At 44.2% G+C, this 16,449-nt stretch overlaps 3 protein-coding genes across 17 annotated transcripts in view; 2 read left to right on the top strand and 1 right to left on the bottom strand.

The window, feature by feature from the left end:
* Positions 1–7,568, top strand: part of KIAA0319 (KIAA0319 ortholog) — a 74,596-nt gene extending 67,028 nt beyond the window's left edge. For all 6 annotated transcript variants that reach the window (XM_067752117.1, XM_067752116.1, XM_067752119.1 and 3 more), the window contains 3 exons: positions 1,069–1,159; positions 2,973–3,064; positions 5,666–7,568. In XM_067752117.1, the coding sequence (XP_067608218.1) occupies positions 1,069–1,159; positions 2,973–3,064; positions 5,666–5,844 (362 nt within the window). In that variant the 3' untranslated portion in view covers positions 5,845–7,568. The remainder of the gene's footprint in view (positions 1–1,068; positions 1,160–2,972; positions 3,065–5,665) is intronic.
* Positions 7,569–10,436: 2,868 nt separating this feature from the next.
* The window catches only part of GPLD1 (glycosylphosphatidylinositol specific phospholipase D1), an 85,749-nt gene continuing 79,736 nt past the window's right edge, over positions 10,437–16,449 (top strand). For all 6 annotated transcript variants that reach the window (XM_067752127.1, XM_067752122.1, XM_067752126.1 and 3 more), the window contains exons 1-2: positions 10,437–10,598; positions 14,538–14,617. The gene's annotated coding sequence lies outside the window, so the exon portion shown is untranslated. The remainder of the gene's footprint in view (positions 10,599–14,537; positions 14,618–16,449) is intronic.
* The window catches only part of ALDH5A1 (aldehyde dehydrogenase 5 family member A1), a 31,941-nt gene continuing 26,047 nt past the window's right edge, over positions 10,556–16,449 (bottom strand). Inside the window, exons 10-12 of one of the 5 annotated variants that reach the window (XR_010946700.1) lie at positions 15,749–15,929; positions 13,736–13,822; positions 11,120–11,349 (exon numbers count right to left, since the gene is read on the bottom strand). Coding sequence is in view for 4 of the 5 variants with exons in the window: in XM_067752130.1 (XP_067608231.1) it covers positions 10,877–11,006; positions 15,749–15,929 (311 nt within the window). In the remaining variant the exon portion in view is untranslated. Of the gene's footprint in view, positions 11,007–11,119; positions 11,350–12,233; positions 15,930–16,449 lie in introns of those variants that run through there. The other 4 variants (XM_067752130.1, XM_067752132.1, XM_067752133.1 and 1 more) reach the window with 4 other exon arrangements.

Here is a 16,449-nt window from a genome sequence, read left to right as displayed (position 1 = left end):
CAGGCTGTCTGCCCAAGCAGGCACCAGAAATTGGAACCACCGCCTCAGCTGGCCAAGCTGGTGCCCTTAAGTCTCTTCTGAGGAGGGAACTGTATTTCAATGCCAGTCTATTCCTAAGAGTAATTTTGTTTTCTTGGGGATGTAGATGGACATAATTGGCCGAAAAATTAGGATGAGCTGACTGCCAGATTGTGTTCCCACTCTACTACATAAACATTTGAAAATAGCCAGCCCTTGGATTGTTTTTCCAAGGAGCACATATAACATTTAATAGAGGTAAACCTTCTGTTTTTGCTCCATTGGTTTCTCTCTTCCTGAGTTGCTGGTGCAGAACTTTTTACCCTGGATTTCCACAAGGATGTGGGGGAAGTGAAGATCAGGTAGCTTCTGAGTGGCTGTCTGGCTCTGTGAAAAGCATCTTCATGTCATAGGCGACCATACAAATACTTTATTTGCTTTATTCAAACCAGGCCAGAACTAGTTTTGAGGTTCTGTGATTCTGGAATGAATATATATTTTTTTGTTTGTTTGTTTTGCGGTACGCGGGCCTCTCACTGCTGTGGCCTCTCCCGTTGCGGAGCACAGGCTCCGGACGCACAGGCTCAGCGGCCATGGCTCACGGGCCTAGCCGCTCTGCGGCATGTGGGATCTTCCCGGACCGGGGCACGAACCCATGTCCCCTGCATCAGCAGGCGGACTCTCAACCACTGCGCCACCAGGGAAGCCCATGGAATGAATATTTTGATGTGACTTTCATGGGTGTTTAAGAGGCCTTACTTTTTAACTGATGAATTTTTTTTTTTCAGATTATTCTGTTCTCAGCTCGGTGTGAAATATGTGCTCCATGAGGTCCCTGAACCAGTTGGATGAAAGTCGGGTGGTTTTAAGTTGTTCTTGATTTATTTGTACTTCACCTTGCTTAGGCTCTCGACCAGCCTGGCGAGGCGGTAGCAGCACCACAGATGGCTTTGCTTGTATGGACTCAGAAATATTCATTGTGAGTCATTGAAATAAAGCTGTTTTGCAAATGGTATGTAACATGTCCACTCTGGTTTTCTTGTTTTTCAGAGTGGAGTGTGTTCTATGTGACAACATTGGCTCTAACTCTTGTCGTGCTAACAGGGGGTTTAACTTGGCTTTCTATCTGCTGCTGCAAGAGGTACCTGGCACGCTTACTTATGTCTTGGAAATAAAGATGCAACATTGAAGGTGATATGACAGTTCTAGCGGCTTTTGCTCGGGTTTGTGAAGCTGCTGAACTGTTTGAGTCACTCTTTTTATGAAGAGAAACTTGACTTTAAAAGTACTTTATAATGCATTCTCCCCCACGAAGCTTATGTGCCTAGTTAAATAGAATAATACTAGAGACAGCTTTTGTTCATTGCAGCTCTCATATTTTCTAGAAGATTCAGTGATTCTGTATCAAATCTAATGCTCTTTTCTATCAGTCTCGCATTATGTTCACTAGAACAGTACCTAAGTGGCCTGACTAATCCACCCTCGGTAGAGAAAGGAGTTGTAGAAGTAGACTGATCTAAACGCTAGATTTATATTATTTTACGTATGGGAAGCAACAATCTAATCTACCTGAATTCTATTTCATAAATGTAAAACTTTAAGCGAACTGAATACTATCACCAAAGAGAGGCTTTGCTTTAGATCTCTCCTCCTTCTTTTTTCCCATGGAGCTGACCGCGGAGAAGCCCCAGAGATGCCTAATTGTCCGAACCTTCCATAACCCCATGCTTGACCCTCTATAAGGAGATTTGGAGGAACAGTGATTACTCAAGTCCTTAGAAGACAGCATTGGGTCCACTTTCCTATATGGAACTCTATAAATGCTTTCCAAAGAAGACGTGATAAAAAGAAATAATGGTTATACCAAAATAATAGTTATTTTTCAGAGATCACTTATCAATTTTTTTAGTTTTATTTGTGGTTATTTTCCCAAAGGTAGGACTGGTGAAAGAGAGCACAGGCACTTAGAGGCCTCCATCCCATTAAGTTTTCCCAGAACCCTCTGGGATGATGGTCACCCTGCTGTGCTTGGCTTTAAAAATTCTGCAGCTTTGTGACATTTGTATCAAGTAGATGAGCATGATGACGATGAGAGTGATTGACTGTGAGCATTTATTAAGTATTTGCCATTGTGATGAATGGTTCTACGTGCTTTCTGTGTATTATCTTATTTAGACCTCCTATCAACCATATGAGAAAGGGACTATTCTTACTCCCATTTTACAGGTGGGAACATGGAATCACAGAGGTAACAAAAAATGATCTCAAAGTCACCCCATAGTAAACCCAGGGTGAGAGGCCCATGCTGTTAATCACCAAGCTATCAGAAAACTGCCTTTGTTTGTTCTCTACATATCTTAACCATAGTGTTGATGTGTATTTTCAAATTATCCCCTGAAGCATAGGATGAGGTACATAGGATAGCCCAGTTGTTTTTATGTGTTGATGAGTTATTGCTTATTCCCTTGGGGGAATTTATTATAATTTCTGTTGGGTTTTTTTTCTGACTGCCAGTTACATCATCTTTTCATTCCTGCATCTCTGGACATCTCAGGATAGTATAGGTTGAGGGGAAAACTTGCTAATCCAGGTTTTTATGAGGAAGGAATGACTCATGGAGAAAAGCTTGCTAGGCCAACACACAGGTATTGAGAGTTTCTGGAAGGTTCCCTGGCACCTCAGCCTGAGGACTGGGTGAGAGCCTGCAGTTAGGAGGGTGGTAGCAGTGTGACCCTTCTTACTCTGACCTGTGTTTCTTCAAGATGCGTGAGGTACCTCAGACTCACCAAACTCAGATCCGGCTGTGTATATCCTTAATAAAAGATGCCAATTAACAGAATGTAATCAATTCTAAAGGCAAAACATTTCCTTTGGCGTCCTCCACGTGTTTGAAATCCTGGATCCTAGTTACCCTTTCTGAGAATCTGGGTTGAACTTTTCTTTGTTCTTTTCAGACGAAAAAGGACTAAAATAAGGAAAAAAACAAAGTACACAATCCTGGATAACATGGATGACCAGGAAAGAATGGAGCTGAGGCCCAAATATGGTAAGGCAGCCTCCAAGATGATTTCCTGGTGCCTTTCCATTATTTGATCCAGGTGTCTGAGTGTCACTGTAGGTGAAGAGAGAACAGCAGGCTGGAGTGGGCGCTTTAACTGGGGAGGAAGAGTGAGACTGGGATTCTGTGAAGAAAATCAACCTACTTCAATCCCGGGGATATGCTACCTGGGAGGCGATAGTTGTATTATACACGTAATGAAATCTTGGCAAAGTGCTTTGAGGCATGAATGGGTGAGGGATAGGACATGCCTATTATTGGTCGAAACAAATGACCCCAGGAATAAGACTGCTTTTCAAACAGGTGTCCCCAGTGCCTGGCTTTTCTCTACTCATGGTTGGAGGGTGGGGCCTGTGATGCTGTTTCACCCTGGCTCATCTCTGAATGCTGTTCCTTTTAGGTCTGCCACACACAAAATGCCGCAAAATAACATTTGGACTTCAAAACCAAACATTTTTCAGCGTCTGCATTAGCTAATCAGCCATGTGTATAGATGGACACAAAAGCTTTTACAAACAATTGACTTTGTTCACAGCATGAATTGATCCCCATGCTGAGAACTACCTCTTGACCACCTCAGTTAACTCTCTGATTCTCACTTATTAACTCTTGGAGACTAAAAGAACCTTCTCTGGCCCCCTGAGGCTGCTTAGCACTGATTCTATGGACTTATCATAATTCTGGATTGATGACTAAATTGATTCTTACAGAGGGCTGTAATCACTTTCGAAGTTGTGAGATGCAGAACGTTGTCCACGGCAAATGTCATGTATCTACCCATGTATCTGTCATGTATTTTTACCCATGTACATTTACCCATGTAAATGTCATGTATCTGCACAGACCCTGAGTTAGGCCCTGGAGATGGGGAGGAGAATGAAGCATAGTGCCTGCCTTGGGGCGCTCAGAGCCCAGGGGAGGATAATTACACCAGAGTCAGAGCCCTACAGAAGCCGGATGAGGCCCTGTAGGAACATAGAGGCCAGAATGACTGAGCGTGTATGGAGAACGTGGTTCGGGCCTTTGGCAGGGGAAGCTTCTCAGGAAATCCACATGATAGCGTGCATTTATCAAGTGTTCACCATCTGTATTACATAACTAATATCAGAGGTGTTATAAAGAGACTTTGTACCTGAGAGCTCAAAGTGCTTTTGGGTGCATTGTCTCACCCACCTGCCTTCTAAAATACACTCCCCCTTCTGGCAGTCCTGTTTCTACTCACAGCCCCGCTGTGTTCCTCATTACCAGGCTCTAAAGCTCAGACACTGGTGCTTGGTCCAGGATGCCTTGTCCCCATTCCAGCCGCTCCATCTTGCCTAATCTCTTGCCCTCTTTCCTCATCGTTCTCACCACCACCCCTAGTTCAGACCCTTGTGATCTCACCTGTGGACTAATAGTAACAACAGTAATAGTTAGCAGGTACTTAATGTTTAATATGTAGGAGGTACAATTCTATGCACTTTACCACTGAATTCCAATACTGCCAACAGCTCTATGATTATCCCCATTTTACAGAAAGGGAAACTGAGGCACAGAAGAGTTTAGCAACTTGCCCAAGTAACAGAGCTAGTAGGCGCCAAAGGCAGGCGGGACAGGCCGTCTGCTCTAGAGCCTGGGCTCCCTTCCTCCATGCTGCGCTGCTCCGTGTGTGTGGCTGGCTCTCCAGCTATTCCTCTCTCTTCCTTCTGTCCTACCACTGGGTTTTAGTAATATCTTAAAACAACATTTTAATAGTGTCACTCCTTTGCTAGTGGACAAAATCCAAGCTTCACGGCTTCCCTTGGATTCATGTGCTTTTCTATGAGATCCCAGCCTCTTTTTGTTTTTCTTTTTTTTTGCATTTCCTACATGAATCATTTGCTCCAGACTGCTTTCTGCAAATATTTCTGGATGCCTCCGCATACTCCATGCTCCTCCACTGTCCTCCTGTCCGAACCCTTCACTCTCTTCAAATCCCATCCTGTGTGAACGATCCCTGAAGCTTCTAAGTGTGCACTTGTCTCTTCTTGATTCATGTAAAATTTATCTTTAAAACTTTCTTGCCTGTCATGAACCCTCATCTCGTCTTTGTCTTACATCCTTAGCTAGACACTATAAATTCTTTGAGAGCAGGGGTCACATACCTGTCCCTTCTCTTATTTTAACTCCCAGCAATCAAATATTCTACTAAAAATACTTGATGGGAACAAGTGGTAAAATCATAATGGTTTTCATTTATTGAGTGCTTACTAAGTGGTAAATGCCAGCAGGAGTTTTACACGCACGAGTTCACTTAACCTTCACCATAAACCCGTGGAATAGATGCTTTGTTAGCTCCTAATTTAATAGATGAGGAGACTGAAAGCCCAGAGAGGTTAGGTACCTTGCCCAGGGCCACACAGCTGGTGAGTGACAAAGCTTGGGCTCAAGCTCAGCAGTGACTCCAAAGCCCCTGTTAATACTCACTAGGAAACCCCAACCGCCTGCTGCGTTGTGAGTGATCGTTTTGCATGTGCAGAGCGCGTGACTCCGTGCATGGGACCAGAATGATGGGCAGCTGAGAGGGAAAATGCCCTTCCCCCCAAGATGCATCTGTCTGCTTCTCCCTAGGTATTAAGCACCGAAGCACAGAACACAACTCCAGCTTGATGGTGTCTGAGTCTGAGTTTGACAGTGATCAGGACACGATCTTCAGCCGAGACAGGATGGAGCGAGGGAATCCAAAGGTTTCCATGAACGGATCCGTCAGAAACGGAGCTTCCTTCAGCTATTGCTCAAAGGACAGATAATGGAGCGGTTGTGAAATGGAAGGACGCTCGCAGGAATCCTTTAATCCAGGACAGTCAATGGGAGTTCAAAACAAAACTAACTCTTGTTAGAATAGCGTGTTCCCATCCTTTCACACTGGGCTGGAGGTGTGTCCCCATATTTTAAAAGACCTGTCTTCTGGGGTTTTTGAGACACAAACCAAAACAAAAACATTGCTCTTTTAACTGAGATGCTTGTTAATGGGACTAAAGGTTGGGTAAGAGGCTAAGGTAGATACTTAAAAGAGTTTTGTGTTTTTGTAGCTGGCACAGTGTGATGTTCCTATGTTAAGAGAAAGATTAACCTGTTTCTATCTGCAGACCCTTGCAGAAGATGAGTTCAACATGATGTAAAGAGGGCCAATTTCTCTTAGGAGCTGTGATTGCCTTTAAAGACGACTTTCCAAGTGTGGTTTCTGTCGTAGGACCCTTGGAGTCTGAGGGCTGTGTGTCTATATATATATTTATATATATATATATAAAAGATGCTTTATCTGAGGAATGGGTTGTCCTCTGTCCAGCAAGTTTTCTGTGCTGAAGAGACACCCATACAGAGCCCAGCTCTCCTGTTTTCACTCTTTCGCTATGCCAACCGCCATTTCTGTGCTCTCTCTACAGAGCAGCTCTTGGAAGTTCGAGAGCTAAATAAGAATTGTATTCTGAGGACTGGAGGCAACAGAGAGGGAGGTGGGGTTTGCTGACTTGTAGGTTGAAGGTTGAAGGTAGCATTTTAGCATGTTTCACCTTTTCTTTCTCTGAGAAAAACAAGCCACACTGAGGCCTCTCTCAGTCCCAGTTTACATGAAACACAAGAAAACTGATTATTAATTCCTTAGACATTTATGGAGTATGTGCTATAGGCCATGCATTTGGACCTCTATCAGTAGGAATAAAGACTCAGCAACTTGGTAATATATACAGTCGGGCCTCCGTGTCCACGGATGCAGGACCCGTAGGGATGTGGGCCCCATGGATGCAGATGTGGGAGGGTGGGGGAGGGCCGACTGTATTCCCAAACTCTGAAATACAATCAGTCTTAATGAGGATGGTGTGCTTATGATACTCGGCCCCTACAGGTACTTTCCCTAATAACTTGACACAGATATCCACTTCATATGTTTAAAAATATATTAAACCATTTTCTACTAAATATCTTATTTTAAATATATGAAAAAAACATTAAAGCATCCCCAACCCCAGAGCAGCACCCCAGAGCAAGGACTTGGAGTTAATTGTAGCCTGACAAGTTGGTTAGCTGATGATTGTTCCCCATCCGCCCATAGTCCTGAGGCTGGGGGCCTGGGTGGTGCCCTTGGCGTTCTTTGTGGAGAGATTAGAATGAGAGGTGGGGCCCGTCACAGACAAGCGTGACCACACCTAAGCAATATTCTGTTGCACAAGCCTCTGTCACACGAAGGGAAAACTAGGATTGCTTTGCTATGACTAAGTGGAGAAGCAACGTGATTAAACTGTCAGGTTGAAATCATCAGGACAGGACAATAGAGAAAACAGTTCCCATGGGCCTTGCAAAAAATTAAGCTTTCCGGTGCTTTTGTTCCTGCTGCTAATATTCATCCTCATGAGACCGTCTTATTTTTAATTATTCTGCTTTATAAGGAGTGGCCAAAAAAAAAAAGTAAAAAGCACAGGAGTGTGATTTTATTTTTTAAATAATTTCTCTGCTTATGTCTACACTTTCTGTATATCCAGCCAGCTCAATACTATCGATGGTGTTAGAAGGAAAGTGTGATGCTTTTTACATGAACATTTAGCTTCATACACTTAAAATCTGCCCTACCCGGTGGCCAGGGTTACATTATTTTTGTGCACAACTGGAAATTTCTGGCACAGAGGATGGCAGCCTAAATATGAGGTCAGTAGAGCACAGTGATGGAGAAGGGAGGGATCATCTGTGAAGTGCTGTGTACATAATACACGTATTTTACATACTCCATTGATCCTTACGGTCATCCTGGAAAAGTAGATATTCCTCTCATGTTGCACATAATGAAGGCCCAGAGAGTTTAAGTAACTTGCTCAAGGTCACAGCCAATTAGTGGTGGATCTAGGAATCAAATGCAAATTTTGTAAGCTGCAAAGTCCATGCTTCCCACCCTCCACCCCTACACAAAGAACTCCCACCTCCAACTGTTGGAGGGCAAATTCTGGTGGACCTTTTGGACCACTTGGAAGTTCTGTTCCTAGGACCAAGAAAGACAAAGGGAGAGAAGCCTGCCTCATCTCTTCTGTTGGATCACCCCCAGGGCCACCCCTCCAGGTCACTCCTCCTTTTCTGTCTCCAGCCCCGCTGGTCTGATCTTTCCACCACAGATAGATCTTGAATCTATGGTGCAGCAGAAATAAAGACCACACCAGTGATCAGTAAGTGGGTCCTCTCTTGTTATCGGAGGAGCAGAGCGTGAGGTGGAATGGCAGCCAACATTCTTCTCTTGTGCACTTTGCATTAAGGGCCTTGGGAAGATGAAGCTCCCTGGCAGCTCAGGATAGATGAGAAAAGCGGGGCCCGAGAATGTGGGAGAGGGCATTGGCAGGGCTCACAGGCTGACAAGATTCTTAGCTGCTTTGGCTGAAGTCTTGGTTTTATTTAATGTTATCTTTTTCCCATGTATTGACAATGTGTCATTTCCAATATAACACTATTAAACATATATGCTGATCTGAACAAAGGTGTCTGTAGTCTCTGTAATGCCTCCTTGTTGTTGAGGAGGATGGGAATACTTATTCTTTCTGCTTCTGTGTGGAGGGATTTCCCTGGAGTAGGAGGCAGCAGGCTGGCCCACGACCTGTTTTTGTGCAGCTGGTGAGGTAAGAATGGTTTTTACATTTTCAAGTGGTTGAAACAAATATCATATTCTGTGACACGTGAAACTCACACGGAATTCAGATGTCAGTGTCCACAAATAAAGTCTTACTGGAACACAGGCACACTCATTCATTCCTTTGTGCTACAACAATAGAGGTGAGTATTTTCAACACAGACTGTCTCAAGCCTAAAATATCTACTATCTGAACGCTTACAGAAAAGATTTGCTGGAGCCTAGAGTAGCACCCCCGGCTCCCTCCTCCCCGTGGGGGACAGGATTTGGGGAGGCACTGAGAGTGCTCAGTGCTGCCTGTCTTCTCTCCCCCGCTTAGATTCGGCTGCCAAAGAGGGCATTCCCCTGGTTTCTCCGACATTAATGGGTAGTCTGCTCTCTGCTGGAAAATGCCTGCAGTTGGGGGAGGTGCAAATTAGATTAAGGTGTGTGTGTGCTTAAACTACATCCCCTAATCTAGTTTCCATCATCCGTGTGACTCTTGCGTGGAAAAACTGGTGAAATTGGTATAAGGATCGTATGAACGGTATGTATTTCCTGATTTTGATATTGTGTTAGTTGACGTAAGATGTCAAGCTCTGGGGGAAGCTAGGTGAAGGGTACACAGGAATCTATTACTTTTGCCACTTCCTGTGAACTTATAATTACACTGTGCCCTCTGTATCCGCAGATGCAGAACCGCGGATCCGAAGGCCCGACTGTACAGTGCTATTTTACATCAGGGACTTGAGCATGAGTGGATTTTGGGATCCCTGGGGGTACTGGAACCAATCTCCCACGGATACTGAGGGACAACTGTATTTAAAAATAAAAAGTCAAAAGATTGTGAGGGGAAACATACAGATTCATGATTAATTGCGAAACACTAGAAGCGTTTCCATTAGTCGGGAACAAGTTTTTTAAAAAGGCAAAACCATCATTTCTCCTACTAAGTGGTCCATAGAGCCTCCCTTTTTGAGATGAGCTTAGCAAACAGCCAAGCTTCCTTTATTTGAAGCCTACATGGTGAGAGTTACTACCTCTCTTCCTTTATTTGAAGCCTACATGGTGAGAGTTACTACTCTTCTCCTGAAGATGAGCCCAGAGTTTCAGTGCTGAGTCTTAGCACAACAGGAAAAAGCACATAGCCTTATATAATCTGACAGAACATCTGCAAACACATCCTTGTCCACTAAACCACCGGAACAGTGGTGTTGCCTGTGGTCTAAATGGTGGCGACTCCTTCCTGGTTTGCTGATAAAATGGATGGATTATAGGTAAATTTACAGACCACCAATTTCCAAATCCATTTCCACTCATCTATAAATAGCGCACAGATAGAATATCCCTGTAGGCTTTCAACACTCAGACCATGCAGGACCTGTTCTTTTTCCAGACAGCTTTCCCACACTTGATAAATGAAAACCACACTAATTTGCTTTTTAAATTTGTTGCAAGCTAAATCAGAGATAAAGCAGCTGTAACAGGTGAAAATTTCCTGTTAGAAATAGTAGGAAGATGAAAATACACTTGCTTCTAAGCAGACGCCTAGGCCAAGCATTGAACAAACCCACAAATTGAGAGTATAAAAAATGAACAGAAACTTCAAGTAAATAGAGTCGGGCGACCAGAAGGGGGAGCTCTCATACCCTGTGATGATAGTAAAGCCCAACAGGAAGAAGGAAGACTTCTCTTCCCTGGTAAGGACTCAGCCAATGAAAAGTCATGAAGTTTTTCACTATAAGCCTCCCAACTTCCCTTTCCTCCCGATAAAAGTGTTCTTCTTCCCTTGCTGGGCAGGGGCTTGCAAGCGGCTCGCTATGGATGCAGGCACTGTGTTGCAATTCTCTGCCGATACCAAATAAACCCGTCTCTGCTGGAGAAATATCTGGGAGTCTGTTTGTTTCAGGTCAACAAGAGGTAAGTGGATCGTTTCTCCTGGTAACAAAGTAATTTTAAAAATCAAAAGCAGGTTAAGAGAAAGGCATGCAATAAATGGAATGACAAAGGGAGATGTGTATTCTTTCTTCCAGAGAAAACCTTACCTTTGTTCAAGGCCTACTGCTACAATTTGGATTCAATGAGGCCACGTGAAATTTCTTAGAATATAAATGAACAGTGGATGAAAATATAAGATATGCTGTTTAAATAATTAACAGTGATTATATCTGAAAGGTAGGGTTTCAGAAATGTCTTCCTCATACATTTCTGTATCCAAAAACCCAACCTTTGAAAAAAGTACATAATGGATAACAGTGGCACACGTAGAGGAGTGAAGCTGGTGCATTTGAGAAAGCTGGAGGCTCCTCCTTTCTTAGGCAACCACACCTGCAAACCAGGTAAATTCTCAATTTAGTTCAGCAAACATTTAATGAGCGCGAATCATACAACAGGCCTGTTACCAAGTCTAAGCTTGTACTGCTCACTGCACAACAGGCCAATAATCAAGAGACTAGGAATAACGACTTTATTCGGAAAGCCAGCAAATGGAGAAGAACATGCCCCAAAGAACCATCTTGCCTGAGTTAGAATGCAGGTTTCTTTTATACTAAAAGAGGAGGGAGTAAAGTCAAACATTTCCTGGTTCGGGTCGGCCTCTGTAGGGGATATGTTAATTTCTTCCTCCTTGCAGTCATTCACAGGTGGGCCTGGTCAGGATGTTTCCTGTGAGCTAAACAAAGGTATTTTAGCTTAATGCTCATTACCTGGGAAGCAGGGTTCCCAGAGATGGGCCGTTATGTGTAGTTTAAGCTTATAGGCAACATCCCTTTAGTGATTAACTTGTAATAGAATGTAAAATGTTCTTCCCTGTTACAGGCCATCCTGTAGGAAGGTGCTAGGGTACCAAATTTCACAGGCAGGTTCCCTGCCCAAGAGATTCACACACTAGTCAAGGGAGCACCATTTATACATGTAGAAGAGGAAAAATAATTTTCCCTCTACCTTTCTGAGTTCTTGCCTGAGACCACTGCAATGAAAGATTCACAAGAGAAAGACGAACAGAAGTTTATTAACATGTATATCTCATGTAAACATGGGACACACTCAGGGAGAAATGAGTAACTCGAAGAGGTGGCTTAAAACTTCAGCTGACAGAGCATTTCAACAAAGAACAATAAATCTCTGGAGAAATGACAGGACAGAGGAAAGCAGCTGTAGGCTTTCAAGGGCGGAGATAAAAGCTAATTAGTAAAATTTGTTATTTAGATTCCAGGCTGATTGGGCCTGAAGTTGTCTCTGGGAATTAACCTTTGTCCTTCCCTCCTGATGCAGGGAGGGGAGTAACTTTATAAATCTGTATCCTGCTTTTAGGCAAATGGAGGGCGAAGGGAAGAGAGAGGGCTTTTCTTGTATCTGCTTCTTAATTGCCTTCAGCTCACAAAAAACCTGTGCCAAAGTGGCATCTTTTGGGCTAGCATGTCCTGAACTCCTACAGTCATATTTTGGGGTGGCATACATATCCAAACTGGTCTAATAATCTCCAAAGTAAACTCAAATGATGAACTGGCAAGAAAAAAACCCACAAACCAGAAACCTTGACATAAAAAGAGGAAATTCTGTTAATTCAACCTTTATTAGTTACACACGCACAACTCTGCTGACAAGACATTGACACACACATACAATTATCAAAAACTGGAAAAATGAATTGTGCATGTTTAAAAAACAAAATATTTCCACACTTCCAACTACACTTATTCCCAAGTTTTATCCCATAAAATACAGCACAAAAATAATCACAGCATAAATATCATTCAAGTAAAATGCTATCTACCATAGCTGCTCGTGAACAGTTAAAACCCTGGGCTCCAGCCTTCCGAGAAGGCAGTCATGTGGCACAGTTTAAAGTTAATGATACAAGTTTACAATAAAATAGAGTTATTTGCATTGTGCTTCTGATCTTTACTTTCACTGAGTCTTTACATAAAAATAAAGGTAGATGAACCAGCGCTTGACATAAAATTGTATTTAAAAGCTACTCAAATGGATAAAGATAATAGGTACAGAGGAGCTTTTTAAATGAGAATCCCTGCATAGCTGGGGAAAGTAAATTGAGAAGTGTTTTTTTTCAAGGCCAATAGACTCCCATTCTCTGGGTAATTTCATATGAGTTATGTGATAATTGCTGGGAAGTTCTTGGTGAGAATTCACTGGAGCAAGGCCCAGAAAAGTATTTTTTACACAGTAGGTGTTCAATAAAATGATATAATGCCTCATAAACGGGGGAAGGTCAATATCTCCCTCTAGGTTTAGATCAGGGGTTGGCAAATTATTTCTGTAAAAAGCCAAAGAGTAAATACTTTAGGCTTTGTGGGCAATACTGTCTGTGCTGCAGATACTCAGCTTTGCCAAGAAAGTAGCCATAGATCATATGGTAAATGAATGGATGTGGCTGGGTTCCAATAAAATTTTATTTCTGGACACTGAAATCTGAATTTCACAAAATTATCACGTGTCATGAAATACCATTCTTTTGATTTTTTTTCCCCAACCACTCCTTTGGGAATATAAAAACCATACTTAGCTCTGGGTTGTACAAAAGCAGACGGCAGGCCAGATTTGGGCTGTGAGCCAACCCCTGGTTTAATGGTCCTTTTCTATTTCATATTATAACATACATTAAAAAAAAATCCATCACATATGGTTACCTTATTGAAAAACAGCCCCCAAAATGTTCATTTAAAAATACTTCTCTGTTTTCCCCACAACCCAGAACAATTTTACTAACAGTAAGCTACTTCCTTTTCAAATTATTTTAATTCCAGAATTAATCAAAGATATTGGAATGAGTGTCTGGCCCTCAATTTATGTACCTGGTGAGCCAGATATACTAGAAAACTCAAAATTGCCACCCAGCCAAGACATTCACTGATTTACAAAGTTACAAATGTATTTGAATGTATTCCTCCAAACATTTCAAGCACCAGTATTCCAGACTTCTAAAAACGAGTGTTAGAGCATTTTTATTGTTAATAGCAACCAGATGGACACACCTAAATATTAAGTAATTAGGGTGTTACATAAAACAACCCTAAAACTAAAAAGTAGAAACTCACTGTCGATATGATGCGTACGTGATTCTGGACAGGGTCTGAGCGATGCATGTTACCAGGAGGTGGATTTCAGCTCATTCCTTATTGGGCCTTAGGGGAGATGGCAGATGTAACCCAGGGCAAACACAAGGCAGCTCCAAGACTAGCCATGGTACTTTTATTTTCTTTTTTTTTCGGTACGCGGGCCTCTCACTGCCGCGGACTCTCCCGTTGCGGAGCACAGGCTCCGGACGCGCAAGCTCGGCGGCCATGGCCTGCATCGGCAGGCGGACTCCCAACCACTGCGCCACCAGGGAAGCCCTAGCCATGGTACTTTTGTGCACAGGGACATCTCAGACCTTTAGCTATTCAGCTCCCCATGGCTCAGTGAGGGACGCTACATCCCAGCTGGGTCCAGGAGTGACTGCCTCTAGCACTACTTTCATTCATGTTTTCCTTCTGCTCCCCAAAATATCCACAGAATGTCAGTGGAGTGTGCACACAGAGAGAGTGGAAAAGGAGGTGCTTCATCCTTGTCTATTCCACCAGGAACAGCTTTTATTCCTTTTCCTTGTATATCAGGACAGACGGAGACATGATACAGAAAAGCCTAGTGTGTATTTAATCAGAGTTTTCAGAGTGACAGGAAACAGTGGTCATAGGGTTTTTTTGTTTTTGTTTTTGTTTTAAATGATGAACTATAAAAACTCTTATTGGATAAAAGGTGCCTGAAGGGCAAAACCTCATGCCTCTTCCAATTGGCAATTATGGAAATCCTTTTTCCTTTTGGGATTATTGTCGTGAAAGTGCTTTTGCTCTTTTGCAGGTGAAGGAGCAGCGCTTCATAAGAACAGAAACAGCAGGCTGCAGGTGACGAGCCCTCACTCAGGCTCAGGTGCTGGGCAGGTGGGTACCAACCTCCGCTCACCTTGGCAAAGCCACTGCCGGACACCCAAGCGGGGCTGGGACGTGCTGCTCATAATAATGACGACTCCTGCACTTACACTGAATTTTTACTTTTTGGCAAACACCTTCACTTTCTCTGAGGCTCACAATAGCCCATGGAGCTAAATAAGGCATGTATAGAATCTCCGCTCTCCTGAGGGATGCGGGTGCGGCAGGGGGCGGGGAGGGGTTGAATGTCACATCCACGGGGACAAAGCCAGGCCAGGCCATTACTCGTGGGCCATCCATCCCACCAAGCTGCTGTGCTTTATGCTTAGGCTTATTTCCTAACGGAAACAACATGACATGGAAAACAGCACAGAAAGGAAAAAACCTTTAAGCAGTTAATTTAGGACAATGGAGACTTCAATGTAAAAAATGGTCGAAAAAGGGAGAGGGGTTCCTTCATGTCTCAAAGAAACACAGGCAATTCCGTGCTATTTCTGAAGTCTCAAAAAATGAGTGGTTCAGCCTCTGCAGCAACACCCCGGAATACCCAGCAAGTGTCTTTAGTGCGCCCAGGCAGTGATCCAGCCGTGACCATGGGGCTGCGGGGGCCGGCTGGCCTCACGCTGCACTTTGCTCTGAGGCAGATGGGGTCGTGGTGGAGTCCAGGGCTTCATTCTATAAACCCTATGCTGGTTCTCGGGGAGTCTGCGGCCTCGGGCGCATGGCATGTATTGGTCCCTAGTCAGGTAGGGGGAGGGGTAGGATTTGCATCTGTTTAAGATTACGAGGATTGGATGAGCTTTAAAAACATTCCTAATTCAGGGCTTCCCTGGTGGCGCAGTGGTTGGGAGTCCGCCTGCCGATGCAGGGGACACGGGTTCGTGCCCCGGTCCAGGGGGATCCCACGTGCCACGGAGCGGCTGGGCCCGTGAGCCATGGCTGCTGAGCCTGCGCGTCTGGAGCCTGTGCTCCGCAATGGGAGAGGCCACAGCAGTGAGAGGCCCGAAAAAAAAAATTCCTAATTCAGATACCCTATGGGCTTATTTAAAATAATGGATGGCATGTCCCCATACATGTGGCGAAGCTTCCTTTCTTATTTTTTAAAGAACTAAGGAATCCTATAAGCCTCCAAAGCACACGTACTTGAGCTCCAGGTACTCGTCAATGCCATACTTGGAGCCCTCTCGCCCAAGGCCAGACTGCTTCACCCCACCGAAAGGGCACTCCACGGAGGAGATCAAGCCTTCGTTAACGCCAACCATGCCGACCTCTAGCCGCTCCGCCACCCTCCAGATCTGGGCTGGGTCTTGAGAGTAAAAGTAACCTGTCATGGGGATAAAGGACATGGATGTAGAATAGTCATTAAAGCCAGGGGTCCCCAACCTTTTTGGCACCGGGGACTAGTTTCATGGAAGACAGTTTCTCCATGGACAGCAGGGGGAGACGGTTCAGGCAGTAATGCGAGCGGTGGGGGGTGACGGAAACCGGCAGATGAAGCTTCCCTCGCTCGCCCGCCGCTCACCACCTGCTGTGTGGCCCGGTTCCTAATGGGCTGCGGACCAGTACCGGTCTGCGGCCCTGGGGGTTGGGGACCCCTGATTAAAGACATCATGTCCACAGCTGCGGATGCCATGGGTGACCATCTGCCTAGTCATGCGGGCCTGGAACCCTCCCTGCTCCCATGTGGAGCCCTGAGTTGGTCCTGTGCACATCTTCATCTCAAAACCTTTGGAAATCCTCTTTCTGCTTCTATTCCACTCTCGCTAGAGCTCTCACCGTCTCCTATCAGGACTGTAACAATAATGAACGCAGCTCCTGTGGCCTCCTGTTCAGTGCATCCTGCA

This window comes from Pseudorca crassidens, chromosome 10 (assembly GCF_039906515.1).
Source record: "Pseudorca crassidens isolate mPseCra1 chromosome 10, mPseCra1.hap1, whole genome shotgun sequence".
Classification (NCBI taxonomy): domain Eukaryota; kingdom Metazoa; phylum Chordata; class Mammalia; order Artiodactyla; family Delphinidae; genus Pseudorca; species Pseudorca crassidens.
The sequence above is the reverse complement of the archived record's forward strand: the minus strand, read 5'-3'. Positions and strand labels throughout refer to the sequence as shown.